Source organism: Leptosomus discolor, chromosome 7 (assembly GCF_034619465.1).
Source record: "Leptosomus discolor isolate bLepDis1 chromosome 7, bLepDis1.hap2, whole genome shotgun sequence".
In the NCBI taxonomy this organism is placed as follows: Eukaryota; Metazoa; Chordata; class Aves; order Leptosomiformes; family Leptosomidae; genus Leptosomus; species Leptosomus discolor.
In genome coordinates this window covers 14,488,946-14,508,287 of record NC_141397.1, presented here as the reverse complement: position 1 = coordinate 14,508,287, position 19,342 = coordinate 14,488,946, and the positions used below count along the sequence as shown (strand labels likewise).

The 19,342-nt window shown below is 36.6% G+C and overlaps 1 protein-coding gene across 1 annotated transcript in view; it reads right to left on the bottom strand.

Moving 5' to 3' along the window:
• Positions 1-19,342, bottom strand: part of KCNH8 (potassium voltage-gated channel subfamily H member 8) — a 192,800-nt gene that overhangs the window by 32,796 nt on the left and 140,662 nt on the right. Inside the window, exons 8-11 of the mRNA XM_086467639.1 lie at positions 13,167-13,364; positions 8,793-8,992; positions 6,560-6,809; positions 1,839-2,053 (exon numbers count right to left, since the gene is read on the bottom strand). Coding sequence (XP_086323765.1) covers positions 1,839-2,053; positions 6,560-6,809; positions 8,793-8,992; positions 13,167-13,364 — 863 coding nt within the window. The remainder of the gene's footprint in view (positions 1-1,838; positions 2,054-6,559; positions 6,810-8,792; positions 8,993-13,166; positions 13,365-19,342) is intronic.

The window sequence follows — 19,342 nt, the reverse complement described above, 5'->3', positions numbered from 1 at the left end:
GTTTAGGTCAGGACTGAAAGACACTTGGCAAGACATAGTAGGGAAAGCTAAGCTGTTTCACTCTGCAGTTCACCTGACCCTAAATACTGCTACTGATACATTTTCAGAAGCATTAAATTCACATCAGTCGGAAAAGTAGTCTCCCTGGCTTAGGGACAGAGAGATCAAGATATGGAGTTACAGCTGCCAAACTCTCCCATAGCATAATGATATATTAAAAAAAGAAAAAAGAAAGTGTCATATTTTCATACCCACAGATTGTACTTCTGAAAACCACCTTCTTACTATTTTGTGAGAGTAAACCATCAGATAACTCTCAGGTTATTTCTGCTTGCAAATTATGTTCATGAAGACATGGTATTTTCTAAGTAAAGCAGAGCAAATGGTTGACCAGGCACACTTGCTACTGACATAGATATCTTTTCTCATTTGTTGAGTCCTCTTTTTGTGATGGTACAATTTTCGTCCACCTTATTCCTGCTTTTAGTCCTTATTGATAAGTAAAATGGTTGGGTAAGAAATGAGATGCCCATGACCGAGGTTAGTTCTGCTGCAAGAGAAATACTAGTGAAGGGCATGGTTAACCCAAAGATGTAGGAGAAAGTGATGCTACGATAACCTGTCTTCAGTTCTCTATATTTGTCTGTGACACTGGATGCTACTCAGTGTCAGGATCCTTTTTTCCCTTTAATTTTAAGATAATAGTTATACCATGAAAATACAGTCTGTATTCACAAATGTTGGAAATATTTTCCTCTCTAAAGCAGAAAAGGTGCATGGATACATCCTGCACTGCTTTAGATCCCATCCTCCACAGTGAGCGTGAGGAGGTTCTTTTCCTCTCTGTGTGCTCACCGTTGAGACTGCTGTAGGCTTGCTCTCAGCAGAGGATCTGTACATCACCCAGCTGACTAATTGGGAAGAGTTGTTCCTGATTTTATAAAAGCTGAATGTGTATGCAGCTGAGATGGTGATCCCCAGATTTGTCGTCATACATAAAAGCATGAAGCAATACATTGTGAGGGGTCATCAAGGTCCATGACAAAACTGGAGAAGAGCATGCAATCAGCTTCAAACCCTGTCTTTACATGGAGTTATACTCTTTTTCAGATTAAGCATACCTGCCCAAGGAAAATGTGTTGGTTATACAAACTAATCTTCAGGCTCTCAGAACAGATGTGTACTCTCTCAGCTGCTGTCTTCAGCAGCAGGAAGTTTGGGAAAATTTCAAGAGACAAACAAGTGAGATGCCCCAATTATTTTCCTCTCTTAGAGTTTGCATTTATGTATTTACACCTTTCTTCTACTGCAATTGTTTATAGAGCATTCCTGTGCGAACACTAGTGCCAATGGAAAAACACATTTTAGTTGCAGTGTGATCAGAAACAACTGTTTCTCATTCTGAATGTATGTGAAAACTTTCTTAGCTATGAGGTGACAATCAGTGATCTATGAAATGAATGTTCATTAGGCTGGCACATGAGCTTCTGAAAAAGCTGTAGTTAAATACCTTTATTTGGACAGATGCTTTACATAACTATGAATTATTTTTAAACATAAGCAAAAAATGACAAAATATTAAAGAAGAATGTTCTCTCTTAGATGATGTTTTCTATGGAAAAATGAGAAGCAAAGAACTTGTTCACTGTTTATGATCTGATCAATTGGTAAACAATTTGTATAGGTAATGACTGAATTATCAAACAACTGGAATGAGTGGTCCTTTTAACATAATCTGTGTATTATTTCTTTACTGTGGCAAAGTTATGAGAACTCTCTAAAGTATGAGAAACATCTTAAAGGCAGCAACAACTGGAGAGACCTTTGAAGATACTTACATCACTTTCATGGCCTTCTCTTAGATTGTATGTGAGATCATGCTGTATGTCTTCAACAAACTTGTGAGCATACTCTGGGTAAAGGTCAAGCACTTCAAAGAGACCTTTGAGGATAATGCATTGGAGGTCACAGTATGTTAGAGCTTTAACATCTGCATTTGTTTTAATAACTTGATCCCTAATGGATAGGTTTGCTCCAATTAAATCTCCTTTACCTGAAAGAAAATACAAAAATAATCACCTTCAAAGTATGAATTCTTTACTTCTTTTTTGAATCATAAATTTGTTTAACATAATTGCTAAATCTTAAATTCCACTGTTACCACTGCATTGTTTAATTAATAACATTGTAAATTATAAAGGATCTTTCACTAAAAGTTGTCTTTTTTTTTTTTTTTTTCTGCACGTGCAGTCTTATATGCAATTAATCAGAGGTTCAAAGACTAATTTCTAGACAGGTAACTACCTGATTTAGGGGAACAATCAAATAAATATATAAAAAATTAAGATTTACACTAGTAATTAGTAGCAGGTGCAATTTTGTTTTTCAGAATGTGAACATTATGTTTCTAGCCTGGGGTTTATTTTGTTAGAAAAGACAAGTGTTAAGATAGCATTTTAACAATGACACGATTAAATGTAGATTGTCCGTTCAAATTACCCTTTTACTTAGAATTTAGATTGCAAAACATTCACAGTCTATGATAACTGTGGCTGCACAGCTACATTCCATGATGCTTGTTAGCTGTATAGGCTATTAATAGATGTGTAGCTCAATGGCCCTTCTGTCAAGAAAAAAGAATGGATTCTTAAGCCATTGTATTTTCATTTATGGGCAAGGCTGCCTTAGAATACTGGTTGTATTAAAACCCACAACTGACCGTATGTTGAAGAGCACAAAAATTTTGTAATGAAAAACTTCCATAGATATCTAATCTGAGGTATAAAGTCCAAAAAGCAGTCATTGAACAACAGGTCTTCCACAAAAGTTAATGCAAATGGTCTTTGTTAAAGACCTGGACAGTGTGATGGAGTGTATTATTTTTTTTCTTTTTTGGGGCGGGGGCAATACCAAATTGGGCAGAGTGGTTGATATGCTGAAGGGCAAAGTGCAGGGGGACCTCAATGAATGAGAAAAGTGCTGTTGGGGACCTAGTGAAGTTCAACAAGAACAAATGGCAAGTCCTGCCCCTGGGGTGGAAAACCTCTCTGCAGCAATATGGGCTGGGGTCTGACCAGCTGGAAAACAACTCTCCAGGAAAGGACCTGGGGGTCCTGTGGACAAGTTGAACATGAGCCAACAATGTGCCCTTGCAGTTAAGATGTCCAAGAACCTCTTGTGCAGCATCAGCAAGTGCAGCCAGCAAGTCCCAGGAAGTGACTCTTTCCCTCTATATGTCACTTGTCATACCACATCTGGAGAATTCTGTCCAGTTTTGGGTTTCCCATTACAAGACAGAATATTGACATACTAGAGTGAGTCCAGAAGAGGCCACCAAGACGATCAGGGACTGGAGAACATAATATACAAGGAAAGGCTGAAAAAAATGGGTAATGTTCCACCTTAAGAAGAGAAGGTAAAAGAAGGCTATTATTGCTGTCTTCAATAGCCTAACGGAAAAGTGTGAGAAAACTAAACTAAACTCCTCTTCAGGGTGTACAGTACAAGATGTACTGAGCACAAATTGTAACAAAAGAAATTGTGATTAGAAATCAGGAAATGAAAGTCACTATGAGGCTGATCAAACAGTGGGACAGGCTGCCCAGAGCGGATGCGGAATCGCTGTCCTTGGAGACGTTCAAAATTTGCCTGGACACAGCCCTGAGGAAGCTGAGATAAATTGGCCCTTCTTAAGAAGGGTTAGGCTGGGTGGCTTCCAGAGGTCCCTTCCAATCTTACATTATTCTGTGATTAACAAGTAATAAGTGAAGATTGTAAAATCTGAAAATCCACCCAACATGTGACTCCCAATTGCATATTACACAGGAAATGGTGAACATGAAAAGTAAGTTAAACTAAGCAGCCAACCATCCCTGAAGATGCTTAAATAAGATAATTTTAAACACTACTTATATTTTTTTCTATTTCTGTGGAGCTTGAACATCTTTCTCAAACTTATCATAAACCCAGTGTAGGGAGGGATTTTCTTTTGTGCTGGGAATATCCATACGTTCATGCTACTTCAGCATTTCTTAGAAATTGCAATTGGTATAAATAAGAACTAGTATTAGTTTAGTTTAGGGAAAAGTAAATCTGGAAGATGATAATAACATTTGTCATTGCTCATCAAATGATGCAATGCTTACATAATCAAATATAGTGTAAAGGTAAGCAATAATTTACATTTACTTTTTACTGTAAGTATCAATAAGTCTTTAGATTTCTTTGATTATATTGAGCAGTTGGCTGGCAATGTTAATCTATTGCTGGCTGTGTAAATACAGACTAGAGAAAAAATATTTCAAATATACCAAAACTGATCTTTAAGCATCATATATTAGTATCTGTAATGCATAAATACTTTGGAAAAAATATTAAAGTTGTATTTGATTGTAGTTACAGTGTTTGATGAAATTACATCAGCCTGAAAGACACTACAATTGATTTGGTAATGCTAATGTATGTTTCTTTTCAAATGAAAATCACATGGCAAAGGCTGTAGGTAGTAAGCTGAAGTTTCATGTAGAATTGCTGCAGCAGTGAAATGATTGTGCCTTGAATATCAACATTTGTTACATAAACAGAATCCTGTAAGTTATTCTTAGTAGCTCTTTCTTTTTCATCGGGGAATAAACTTGTTTATAAATGTTCATGCAGACCTATTTCTTTGTTCATATACCTGGGACATGTAGTCAAAGTTATAAAGTTCTTCTCTTTATGGATATCTTTTAAATAACTTATGGCTAATATTTTAAAATAAATTTAAGATATATGCTCAAATAGTACATATCTGTTATATTAAAACATGGTTTCCTATAAAAGATATCCTAACCATCATTATTAAATATCAAATAATAGTCTCAAGAGGAACCGAACAGCTGTATTTAATCAGAGCATGTCATTGTATTGTTGCTGTATTGCTTTTTAGTGAGAAAGGTTCAGAAAGCAAAAACTAATACACTAGAGTTAGAATCATGACAGAATTATAAAAGAGTATCCCAGCATTGTCAGGCAGAATCTGATCTCTTGGATTTACATCACATCAGTAACACAGTTTCTCATAGGGACCTACAGATTTGATGCATTCACCTTCTGCTGGTGTTAATTAGGTTTAAATGAAGCTCCCATTCACTGTAACAAAACGTTATTTCATTGTAATATATTTATGTTTTTGTATTATGATTTCATTAACTTCTCTCAGAAATTCATTAATCTCTTTCTTACTGTTTTCATTGTCACCATTACACAATGATACTTTCATTAGCATTTTCAGAAGTGCTTGAAAATGGAATCATTAATGAAATCATAGTTCCAATGGAGGCAGCTCTTGACCTTTTCTTATATTAAGCATACGTTTTTCTAAGACATATTTTATAGCTTTGATCTACCTGATCCAATAAAATTGAGGCATTCGAAAACTTCCTAATTACCAATGAGTGATAGCGTGATGGGGACTGTCAATCTAATGGAACTAAAGAGTTATAAAACAGATAGGATGTGTATCACATTTATATTCTAAAAAAAGACTGATCAAATGCATACTAGTAAAATAAAGGAAATTCAATTACAGAAGACCAGAAACTTGCATTATCAACAGTATCGTGCAATCCCACAAAACAGGAAGGAAATCAAAAAAGGAAATGTTCTTTTTAACTCTGCTTTATAAGAATATTAAAAGTTATTAGAAAGAAGAATACATTTAAATCTAAAGAGGTATTGAAATAATAATAAAATAATTCTTTAGATTTAGAGTAAAATTTTATATTTTACTTTATCAAATTACTTTACAAACATTAACTCAGACAAGTCTAACCATCCTTTACCTGAAGATGAAGGGAATCTCTTTAGTAGGCATTAGATCAAGGCCATTCACTGACATTTGCAGATAGAGATGCTTAACCCTAGATAAGTCAAAGCAGTCAGCTAGAAAACAACTAAACAAAATTTATTAGAACAGAACTTCTGGCCTTTCTCTGTTCTAATATACTCAGATGACTGCTGACAGCATCAATTACCTTGAAGAAGTAACTTTGGGGAGCAGAGCCAACAATGCTTGTTTCTCATCACCTAGTTGTCCTGCAAGGGGTGTTCATGTGCATGGATCAAACAATGAGAGCGGGCTCACATTGCTTTCTTTCATTTTGGAGCGTTAGTGTGAGCACTGCCTGGCCACTAATTTTCATGAAGGATTTAGGAACTAAAAAACAATGTCCACTGAGGTGTCAATACTGACATCAAATTTAGTTGAAAGGAGCAATTTGTATCGAAAGCTAGTAAGCACCTCCTTACACGCAAAGGAGAGAAAATAAGTATAAGAAAATCAGGATACAAGTGAAATATACCACAGCTAACACTAGCAACCGAAATGTCCTTAAGGCAAAAAATAAGGAAGTTTGAACAAAAAAATATAGGGATGTCCATAGAGTATGAATAGCAGATTAAAATTGGAATAAATTCTCTCATCAGACTACTAGGACATGCTAAGCCACCAGTTTGTAGTGAAGGTCCTCCTATGTTGGAGGACCATTCTTTCTCTTTGAAGCTATGATTATGAGCATACCAAGAATTGCCAGCACCGTGCTGTCCTTCAGGACTTCCATGGAACCTGAGCACACGAAGTAGATTGCTTGCAGGGCATCTCCCTGCCGGAGGAGGTATTCCCCAGGAGCACAGAAGGAGGTTTTGATATGCAGAGACAGAGACCTGAGGCAACCACGGCTGGCACACTCGAAAAGGGAGAGCTGCAAAATCTCCTTGTTCAAGTGCATGGTGATGTCTGAACGCAGCTCGTCCGGGAAGTCTTTTAAAAGCTGTCCAAAACATAGAAAAAGGGGCAAAAAAAGTGTAAAATAATTTGTTTCCTCTTTCGCAGAAGTGATCTGAATTAGTAGTGCTGCACATGTGCTGACGTAATGATTTCCCTTTGATTTTTCTTATTCCCTTGATAAGACGTGCGCTGTGTCTTAATAAACCTTTATGCTGATAAACACTGATAAATTCCAGGAACAACATGAATAAAATTACTCTTTTTTACAGAAACAAGAAAAAAAAGTCAACAACACTGTGTGTAGGAATTCTCCCTAATGAACAATTTAACCTTGTCCAGGTTCTTCTCAGCTGCTAGAATACAGTAGGCTGTTCAGGTATATACCACTGTATACAGTGGCATATACGCTGAAAACAGGGCAAAAATGAACTTTAGATTTCTTTAAAATGCTTGTATAAAATTCATCAATAGTCTATATTGCTGCTTATGTGGTAAAACCACCAGAAGAGGAATTACTCAAAAAAACCTCTGAGGGTTTTTTTTGTGCACGTTGGTTTTTTTTTTTTAATGATGCAATTGGACACTGAAAGAGAGGTGGAAAAGGGAGGGCGACAAGGTGTATGTTCAGTGGAAGAACCTGTGGAAACTAAAAGACCATAAAGTTTTCCTATTTTTCTTTCTTAATTTTACACAAATTCCCAATATATCCAGGACACTTGATGATATCTATATGTTTTACAGAGGATCCAATGCAGGTTGGCAAAATTGAGAGAAACACCTATCTGCTCAGAGATAGTCTTCTGAAAATGACATATAACTGCTCAAATCATCTTTCCTTTTGGTAAGCCAGCACAAAAATTTCAGGTGGAGCTTTTAATAAAATGTTTAAGCGGTTTCAGGTGTCAGTCCCATTGATGCAAAGAATACTGCCTGCCTATGGGCAGAGCTCTGGACCATGCAAGCTGCAAGCCCACGCAAGCTGCAAGCCCACAAGCATATTTTTCTCTGTAGTTTGAGGCGATCTGGCAACTGAGCAGAGCAATCAGCCAACACCTGACCAAGTGGGCTTAAACAAGGCAGTCTGCAGATGGAAGGCAAATTATGATATACTGATGGTCTCTCCAGAGGTTGCTGTTGTAGTACAGCAGTCACTTACTTTTACTGAGACTAAAGGTATAGAATGTACAGAAGCTGAAGGTGATCCTTAACCAAATCTAGGAAAGCTTTGATGTCTAAGTGATTTTTGTACCTTTGTAAATCTTACTAGGGTCCTTCTGTTGCTAGGATGCTGTTGGAAATCCCATTCTTTGGCCGTGCACACCACAAAGAGAATTTATCAGGAAAAGAATGTTCTCAACCCCAAATCTTTCTGCTTATTTCCACATTATCTTTAGAGACCACTGAGTTTTATAATGACATATATAACAAGAACTCTGAAGGGAACGGTTCATTCAAATAACACTCCAGCAGAGAAAAGCCATTATTTCTCCTAGAGTGTAGTAGTACATAAACTGGGTAAGTCATTTAAAACAAGCAAGCAAAGACACAACCAGAAATCTGCCTTGATTTCACTCTCATATTACATTCTGCAATATTTAAAAATATAGGGAAATTAATATCATAAAAATACAAAGAATAAAAGAAAATGGAGGAGGGAGGAAAGGGCAGTAAAGAAGCCCCTCCTTTAAAAAACACCTAAAACCAGTAGATTTTTTTACTTGGTGAAAGGCAAAAGTGCTCACTGGGATGTTTCTGCTGGCATTATCCAAAAGGTTTCCAACGAGTGCCCCCTCAGCATTTGAGAATTATGGAGGACTGAATTTTTGACAGAGGATAGGATGTTCTAAACCAAATTTCTCAATAAAATACCGTCCTTCTGGGATAGCCTAACTTTATTTTTAGGCATGTTTTTTTAGATATGTAACTTCACACAAAAGACAGCAACACAAATGGAAAATCATTCCCCTCACTTGCTCTAAGTCCATAGTCAAAACCATCAAACACACAACTTCTCTCATTTGGTTACCTCATTGGAGTCAATTCCGTTATTGACAGACCACGTGGTTTGGAAATATTCAAGCATCCTTTGCTTTAGCTGCTGTGGCAGGTGATGGACCCGTATAAAGTCCTTCAGATCCTTGGTTCTTGTGTGATAAAGGGACCATCTGGAGTACATCCTTTGAATTATGGCAGTCACATTGCCAAACACCAAGGCATGCATCAGAGCTAGGGAAGACAGAAATTATGTGCAATGCGGAGTGACTTGTTGATCATTAAAATGTAACACAGATAATAGCCAGGATCTTCACAGAAAAAGTTTCCTGATCGAGAGATATAATAAAGCTTTCAAATATAGAACTCCATGACTAATGTACATAGTATTCATACGATTATTCATTTCCATTTTTTGTGTCACTAGAAGTCAGAGTCAAGGGACAGTGTAGAAATACATCCGATACTATCTAGTCAGGGTACTAAATGAAAGAATGCCCAAGCCAAGTTAAGTTCATAGTCTAAGGAAAACAGATGAACACCTTTAGGGAGGCATACTCACAAAATAAAAAGAAACTATTAATTGGTATGGAAACTAGACTCAAATGGTCAGTTAGAAACTACATTGAAAGTAATAGATTACAGGGAACTCATATAAATAAAAACAATTGCTAATGGGGACAATGTGTAGTGGAATGAGATTGCAAAGAGCATTTAGAGATGTATCGTATTCTGGGGAATAAGGTGTTAAAAAAGGACAGAAAAAAACATTGTAAAGCAGAAATTCAGGCCAAAAAAAAAAAAAAGAAAAGATAAATTCAAACTGACAATCTGATTTCTTATGTTGCTTGAGAAGGTCAAATATGGTGTGAAATTGTTTGTCAGAAAGTTCTGACATCCTGGAGTTTGTCAGCAATTAGAAACTGGCTTGGGACCAAAACGACCAGAAGAAAAATTGATGAAATGCTTACAGATACAGGTCATCTGGGTTTGTCTGTGCAAAAATGTGCTTGCTGATTATCAGTAGTGGGAAAAATCACTGCTAGATTGTCTGTCATGTGGTATTGATCTGAGGTATATAATATACACGTTTACAAATTGTTTATTGAGAAAATTATTAAAGAGCTTGATTATTGCTCTTAAGGGACATCTATCTTTATAGAGCTTGAAGGAAAACAGACTGACTCCTCAGAGTGGCAAAGGAATTGGTTTATAAACAAGACAAACAAGATGTTGACCTTGTATGGCAATTTTCAGAAGTCCAGCATGAGTGAGGAGAGACACGGGGGAGCAGGAGGAGGAAAGGATGGATTTTGGTGGTTAATAATGCTTTACATGGTAGAAACAGGCAGAAAATTCTTTAGTTTGGAGTGTTGAAAATTTTTACAGACCGAGTAAAACACAAAAGAGCTAGCAACAATATCTATGTCTTTATTGTGAAGGGTGTGCAGAATAATCGATAAACCACTGCAGTGTGATGTAGTTTCACAATAGTAAAAGAAGATAAATGAAAAGCAAGGCAGAAAGAAAAGGATCAGATATGAATATTAGAAAGAAAAGTAAGTATAATTTGAAATTTATTTCTAAGAATAATCACCTGGATCAACTAAGTATTGTTCCTGATGGTGCAATGCATTGCTAAGTCATTAATGTAGAAGCTTGGGCAACAAAATGTGAGAGACTGGTGTCATGGTAGATACAGGAGATTATAATAGAAACATAGCAGCTAGGGCTGAAACAACACAGCCAAACACAGCTAATTAGGCTAAAAAGGTAGTGTAGCTTCTTTAAGAATATGATAACCACTATAAAAAGGGGGAAGGGATTAAGCATTAGGCCGTGTATGGATGCATATGTAAAAAAAAATCACATGTGATGCAAGTCTCCCAACAGGCCCCAGGGTTAGGAGCTGGACGGGGTAGAGATCTCTGTGATGTTATTACAAACACAGATATAATCAAGATTTTTATTATTACGGAAGAATCTGTGTTTGCGTATGTATATTGAAAGACAGCTTCTACTGGTGATGACGAGCTATTCCTGGCTGTGATAGGCATTAGATTTCTTTATCAAATAATTGCAGACCCACCCTACTTTACTACTTTACTTTGCTTACTTACTACTGTAAGAAATCTATTAATCCATTCTCTAAAACCAAGTAGGACAAGTTAAAAACTACTAGGAACCGTATTTCATGAAGTGGCCTTGATTTTAATGGATATTCTAAATTACGTTTTTGTTGGTTAGGGGACATGGGAATATCTCTGATCACAGAAAGGACTGGAGCTACTAGAATGGGGCCTGCAGTCTCATAAATAGAAAACTGCATATTATTTGCTCAAAGAACATGGAGAACATGGAGAATAAAAGACAACATTTGGTATGGTCATCTGCAGGAGGACAGGTCTGATTAATATTTTACAGATGCTGGGTATCCTACGAATTCTGGTTACATTTTAATAAGTAACCTTTCTTTCCAACATGAAGAAGAAACACTGTACAGAATAAGATGTTTTATCTTCACAATACTACTTATCTTAAATTGTCATTTCAAATTTGTGCAAAACAAAAATTAATTACAAGATGCAAGTAAAAATCAAACGAATATTATAAGATATTTATCTCTTAAGTTAATACTTTTTTCTGGCTTCAACTTTATTTAAGGTTGCAATAAATTAAGTTCATACTTTCAATTTGGAGTGACACACATTACAGAGATACAGATGAACTACTGATAAACTAAATCATACTATACGTTACACCTGAAATTTCATAAACTAATGGCTCTGTCTACAAACTGTAAAAAAGTTACCTCAATTTGTCTCAGGATATCACTTTCCACGACAGTTAAATATCAGCCAAAATTATACATCAAAACATGTTTCAAGAAATGAAAAGCATTATGCCCTAAAGTATACAATTACTTTATTCCTAATAGAGTTTTCTTAAGGTGTGCTCACCAGTCTGCATTGTATGATGCTAACTCCGTCTTCAAGTTTCCTTGCTCTGCTGAATTTCTTAAATAGCATCTAAAATAAAATTCCTCAAGAAAATACCTGTAAATCAGCCTGCTCTGTTTTTTTACTTGGATATACCTTGTTCACTGGACTCTCACTTTCAGTTTTCAGTTCCCCCTTACTGCATTCAGTTGACTCATTCCTCAATATGTATCCAGTGTACGATCATATTAGTTCTACCACTCAATAATATAAGAAATAGAATAGAAACTGCTATAACTGGACTAAATAAATGTGTAAGATACTTTTATATTCTATCCTATTATGTTTGTGAAAGCTCTGCCATATCAAAGTGAATTAAATATTCATCATTGCCTTACACAGGATATCGCTTGATTTCTTGATAAAAATGAAAACTCCTTCCTTCATTCCAACAGATTTTATGTCATGAAAGCCCCAAAGCACAGATATGACATTGTATTTTAAAGCTATAATTTTATGCTACCACCAAAAGCAATTAATGAGCTGCTTGTGGTTTTGTGACATTGTCAAAATCAAAATGATATCATTCTTGGATGATTCATTGTATTATTGCCACTCATTTTCACGACTGGGAAAAATGACAATAATCCATTGAGCACTTTTCATACCACTTAATGCTGCAAATATATAGTTTATGGGTCATTCATCACGTTGCCTGGCTTTCAAGTGTCAAATTGCAAATTTATTTTTGCCCAGAAATATTTATGCTGCAAAGCTGACAACAAGTGCCTTACTGACTAGCCCTGGAGAAACACCTACTAGTATTTCCAGAACAATTAGGCAGGTAGGAAAAAAAAATAAAAATAAGGGGAGCAGTACTTCAGCAGTGATTTGCCTTTACCCTTTGGCCCACTGTTACATCTTTGAGTTGTATGATGTACACATTATGAAAAAGCACAGCTGATTTTTTTGTGGAGGAAGATAAAGGTAAAGAGAGCTGCAGGTACCTTCTTTAGAGGTCTCTCTGGGCTGGTCCTTCTGATAAGGATATGCATCAGCTCACAGCCAGATCCAGTGGTGGGCTGCCCACCTCCCCTCGCCATCATTCCCAGGGCTGCTGTGGGGACTGAACTGGAGCTGAACATGCACTTATTACCTGGCTGACTGCAAAAGTGCCTGACGTATGACCAAAATCTCCTGGCACATGGCTAGGCCACACTCACTGACAATAATGTGAATTTGCATTTTACCAGGTGACAACCGTCTTTTGTCATTCTAGGCGAAGTTAGAAATATGTCTGCTTAAGAGAGTTTATTTAGTGTAAAACCGACAAGTTATTTCCTTCTCCTGCCATTTTAAATTAAGCTTTCTGTTTATTTTTTTTAAAGAAACTCAGCAAAGTTTCAGCTCTTATTTTACTTATCCCTACCCCCCAAAAAGTTTACAAGATGCTTAGCATTTTTACCTACCCCCAATCAGCATTGTGCAAATGGAGAAGATCTTTTCAGCATCAGTATTGGCTGAAACATTTCCAAACCCAACACTGGTGAGGCTGCTGAGGGTGAAATACAGGGCAGCTATATAGGCACTTCTGATTGATGGGCCTCCTAGCGTGTTATTCTCATAGTAAGGAGACTCAATACGTTTTCCTAGCTCATGAAGCCAACCTGAAAAAGAAAAGCATAAAAAGAACTATTAAGGAGTACTGACATCATGAAAACTACGCATTCTGTCAAACAAAATAATTCTAAAAAAATTATTTAGAAGAAACTGCATCCCTCACACAATTCCAAGAATAAAAAGAACATTAAATTGTAGGAATTTATACAGCAAGTTAAGTATTATGTCTCTGGAGTATTTATTTTTATGCAGAATTATTTGTGATAAGAACTGTATTTCTGTATGGAAATCAAGTGGTTTTGAATTGTACATTACAGGTCTAATTAGATAATTCACAAAATCCATTAAGGCACTGAAAGAAAAACATCATCACCTAGTAACACTGCAGCAAGAATGCACCATCAATTTGTTTCTTTCCATTAATTAATCCTTGGAAAGCTCTTCGAGATTCTAAGACTAAATTGTTATAATAATAATTACATATTTAGAGCTTTTTACGTGTTTCTTTTTACAGTAGAAAAGAGTCAAACAACTAAACATATCTTGCAAACCAGCATTCATTTTCAAAATAGGGTTCAGTAAGTGTTTTCTAAATTGTTCATTTAATTATTCCTTTCATTTTGTTAAATGAGTCTATGTGTGATGGAGAAAGTAGAATTAGCTAATCTCTCATAGATATTTAAAACACAACAAACCCACAAAAAAACCGCAAAGCAACAAACCAGGAAAAAGTATGCAGTTCCTCTTTTGCAAAAGGGAAATAAATAACCCGAATGAACTGCATAAACACAATGCTTCACAAAAATCAAGGCAGGGAAAAAAAAAAGATAAAAAGAATTTTTGTACCCAGTTTTGCCTGTTAAGCAGTTTGCTTGGGAGATTGGGAATCTTTGCTGCGTATTCGAGGAGAACCACTGAAACAAAATATTCCTGGCAGGCGGGGTTTTATTTTAGAAAAATTGGTTAGAGGCCCCCCTGTTGTAAGCTGAGACCTGACAGACTGAATCACTTCCTGAAGCTTGTTCTCTCTCCACTTCAATCAGCATCCAAGCACACACTGGGGGAAATCCCCTTGTACAGAATATCTGCAAAAGCAGGGACCAGATTTGAAGTATCCCTCCCAGCATTTCCAACTAAGCTGGGGAATAAAGCCTTCAAGATTTTACCACCTACACCAGACTTGTTGAGCCACGGCTGCCATCACAGACAGCCACCCTCTATTCCATGCTCTCTTGCATGCTCTCCTACAGAGAAACCTAAGCCAGAAGGGTTGGGTACTGACAGTATAAGGTCTAGCCATGACCCTGCCGACCCACCCTATGAAGGTCAGTGAATTTAATCAAAAGCGTAAATGAAAGTGCTCTGCATTGTCTTAAGATGGCAGTACTAAGTGGCCTGGTTTACCTTGCCAACAGACAAGAAAGCATATGAAAATCTTGATTTTGCCTTGATAGAAAGTATTAATCACACGAGGCTATTTTATATTTGTGTCTCCTAACTATGTAAAAAGAAAAAAAAGCAAAACTGAAAAAAAGCCTAACTGAACTGTACCAGCCCTCTGGTAGTAATGCACTGTTGTTTTTCTGAGATTGCACTACATGACCCAAAAATAATATGGCTCTTTGTACAGTGAATTCTATTCCTATGCTCATGTTAGGGAATCTCATCGCGCACATTAAAGAATAAAAACCTAAGAAATTCCCTGGCAGAGAGTAGAGTGGAAAAAGTGTATCTAAACTTAATGTAAAGAAATAAAACCATAAAGTTCAACAACAGGTTTTGAAAGTATTCTGGTGCATAAGAACTGCAAAACTGAAACAAATTAAATAAGTTATTTAAAATAACAGTCACTGATGCATGAATACTGAAATAATGCCTCTTATGAGAAAACCTTTTTCTTGGGAGCGTTCTAAAAGCCACTGGTTCTTGGCTTCTGTATTGCCATTTTTTTGTCTTTTGTTATCTGGATGAATTTCACATTCATTGTTCCTGGTGGTCATATTGTATCTAATTGCAAGTTTCTCCACCCCAGTTTCAGCTATCAAACAAAAAAATTGAATTTACCTATTGTAACTTTACAGGTAACATTACAATCTTCCCTTGGTTTGGTGCTTGCACAGGATTGAGCAGTTACAGCACTCCCTATAATTTGCAGATTCATTCTATACTCCTACTTGTTTTCTTTATGTGCCAGTGATAAAACCTATACAAGCAAAACGAAATCCTTCGTCATCAGAATGCATTTTTAAATGAAAATCGCCATGTACCCTGAGAACAATGTTGGCTCCCACTGCTGCAGTCCCTGGCCACTGCTGTTAACTTCTCATTTCAAATCTAGAGTCAGGCAGTGGGAAGCTGCAGGTTTGCACGGGAAATCACACCACCCTTTCATTACATAGCTCCACACTCCAATCTGCAAATGATCATCTGATATCTCCATTTTAAATGGGGAAAAACTGTTGCAAAGATGCAGTTTCATCATGTGTGCCCAAACGGCACAACTGGACAATAAAATGCAGGACATTAGTTTATGGTCTTTCCAAAATGAAGATAAAAAAACTTATACATGTAAGAGGAAACCTGAGGTGCATCTATATGATGTGTCAACAAGTACAGGCTACAAAGGAACAGCTCTGGCCTGGAGGCTATATTTGAAGAAGAGAATTAGCTGGCATTCACAATAAGTAAAAGTTAAGTGGCAGTGTGCGAAATTTAGACTAGAAAGTCTTCAATATTAGTACAACAGAAATAAGCATAATGGCTGCATGACAATGAGGAACAGTTAGCATTGATTTACTCAGTCTTTATTTTGCTAGCACACTTTCCTGCAAACAGAAGACATCTGAAATGAGAAAGAAAACACATAGGATAAAGGAAAGACCTTTTTCTTAACCACTGAACCTCTGCTTAAAAAGATTAATCATTCCTGAAAAATTTCTCCTAAAAATTTTTTTTTCTTATTTTTGCATTTTAAAATATGGTCCTTAACAGAGTATATACTTTATTATGATGTATTTAATGACTTTCTTTTCTTAAACTAGAAAGACACATAACATAGGTATGAATGAGACTGATAGTGTGAACTAGAGGAACATCCACTCCAGTCAAATCCACATAGTCAAATTTTGTGGAGGGAAATTCTTGACAAGACATAGAAAAGAAATGGATTTAACTTGGGCTATATGAAACAAAGTTTTATCTCAATGGCCTGTGGCTGGAGTCCTTGTGGTAGAAGCACACAAAACCACTCAAGGCTGCCCTCTGTGACCCTGGGACCTTGCTGCCTGGGAACTACCATGCATGCAGCAAGTATGGGGATTAGTTCTTCAGATCGACACATGGCAGAGGTATCTACCTTCCACAAGTCACAGCATCACTTTTGTCTTTCCTTTGTGACACACTAATCGCGTATTTTAAAATCTAATTTATGTCTATTTTAATATTTTTCCCCTGTTTTTCTTCATCTGGGCCATAATGCTTGGTACCATTCTGGTGCATTCATTGCACCAGTTTATCCAGATAATGAAGAGTTAATTATGTCAACCTTGTACAAGCAGATTATACTTAACCTCTGGGCTCAGTGGACTTTTATGTGCCAACAGAAGTGAGGCATGTGGATGACAGAAAGTACAGAACATTTTCTTCAGATATACATATGAAAGTTTATACACTTTGGCTTGATGAATGCCCATATTACACACAATTAAAAATATCAAAAATTCCCTTTAATATGTAATCAAAAGGGAAAAAATGACCCCTTTTCTATCAAGTACTTTATGCCTCTTTCTATTAAGTACAAAGATAAAATATTTGGAGGGGAAAGGACAAATTTTATAAGAAGATTTCATGCTTCGGATCTGAGATGTTCATCTCTTTAAAGCCTACTGCATAAACCAAAATAAAGCCTGCATTCATGTAAGTGCTACACGTCATTTAAACATCCACATGAAATCGCTGACAGCTTATTTTGGGGAGCTTGCAAATAATGCAAAGACAAGAAATATTTTGAAATTAAAAGAACAATTGCTGAGAGTTTCAAAACCATGCCCTTCTCAGAAACAAACGTTGATGAGACATCTCTCCAAAATTGTATGTGAGGATTCATAAGCAGCAAATTTTAGGATTGTTGTCATGATCAGAAGTTAAGTGGAAACTAGGAATGGATAGATTCAATAAAAATGTCATTTGACTTCCATTGCAGAGAAACAGGATAGAATTTTTGTTACATCTCTTCCCAAATTAACAAATTAAGTAAGAGATAGGCGTGTGCCAAAATCAAACCTATGCAGCTTTCCAAACTAAATGCATAGTCCCTTTGGTTAGAGCATTTTTAGACACAAGCTTAACCTTTGCCATGTCTACCAAAAATCTGCTTAATTTGAAAGGTGACGTCCTATGTAATTCTTTTGTAAGGCTGACTAATATGCTTTGTAAATAAATTGGCTGTTGTATTTCTAATTGAATACAGACTTAGAAGCTACCGTAAAAATAATGACACTTTGTAGAGCTTTAACTCATGTAACTTGACAAGTCGTAACAAGATATTGACACATTGTGCTCACTGAAAATGGAGTTTTCATGGTGCAATAAATATTAAATGGACTAAGTATTTCAGGAAGAAGAGATGCTCAATCAAAGGTCTAAAAAAAAAGAAAAAAATCTAAGACCTAATTAGAATATTGGTGATTGATAATAACAAACACAGCTGAGCCCACAGGAGTGCTGAAAGCCTGACAATTAAGCTTTAATTATCTGAGAAAACTAAAGTCTAAATTGCAAGTATCACTGCTTAGAAAAAGAAAGTCAAATTTCTGTATTCTCATAGCAAAATTGATGTCCTCTTGGAGATACCGGCAAAATTTCTTTGCGGGGAGCATTTAATATCTTGTCATCAGCAAGGTGTGGTCTGTTGAATAATTTGCATTTTCATTTTGAAAGGCCATACATGCAAGGAGAGATACTTTTTAGTCCTACTGGAAGCTTGTAATCCACCCCAGTGAAGACACTATAAGTGCATGGATTATAATGCAATTTCCAAAGTCTCTCTGGTTGATCGCTCCTGGCTTGTAAGTGGTAGAGTAACAGGCCTGATATGAAATACTTGTAATGCTAGCTTTTTATTAGAAAACAATTTTGGAAAGATATCTTTTAAAAAAAATATTTGCTTAGTCACAAGTAAGAACACGGTGGAGCTCTGCAGCTCTTCCACCTAACACAAAATGCTACATAAGCACTCCACAAACACAGTGCACATGAATTACAAACAGCTTCACACCTTTCAAGCCCCAGTTTCTAGCTGGAACCTAACTATGTTCATGCATTAAACATGAACATTTCTAGATTAAGTCCTATCTTCTTTTGTCTGCAAAGCAAGGTTTTGCTCTTTTACTCTTCTGGGCTGGACAAATCCCCGAGGATCAGCCCAGACACGGTCCCAGTCAGAGCTCCAAATGTAAATATTTCTTAAGGTGATAGATAATTCATATGAATTAGCTACTTTCATTTCTCCTTCACAATGTGGCAAAATGTTCTCTTTCCAGATAAATTATTTCATGTCTACAACTACAGTATCTTCTGTATGAGGATACGAGTATGTTCTCTGTGTGAGAGAGGAAAGAAGGGAGTGGTATGGGGGGAGACGTGTCCCTTTGAGGGAGGCTCAAAGACAGTCTCCGAAAAGCTACCCAGTGCTCTGCATGACTGTAGAGGTTATTACTGGAGGGCTTTTCCTCCAGGACCATTTGCCATGTGGTATGGGAACTGGATGGCGGAGCTTGTCCTGTTTGGTAGGCCAGCTGTGCAGGCTGACTGGACAGGCTCTGGATGGCTTGTTCCTCTCACCTCTACGCTGCGTTACTGCCTTGCTGCCACATAAGGCTGCACATCGCATTTCTGGGACAAGCAACTGTTATTGTGTAGATGTCTAAACAAATTAAACAGCTGCACAGCTCTCTCGCTCATATTGATGAAGAAGCTTCCAATATACCTTTGCAACAGTCTCATAGTATAACACAATGAAGATTTC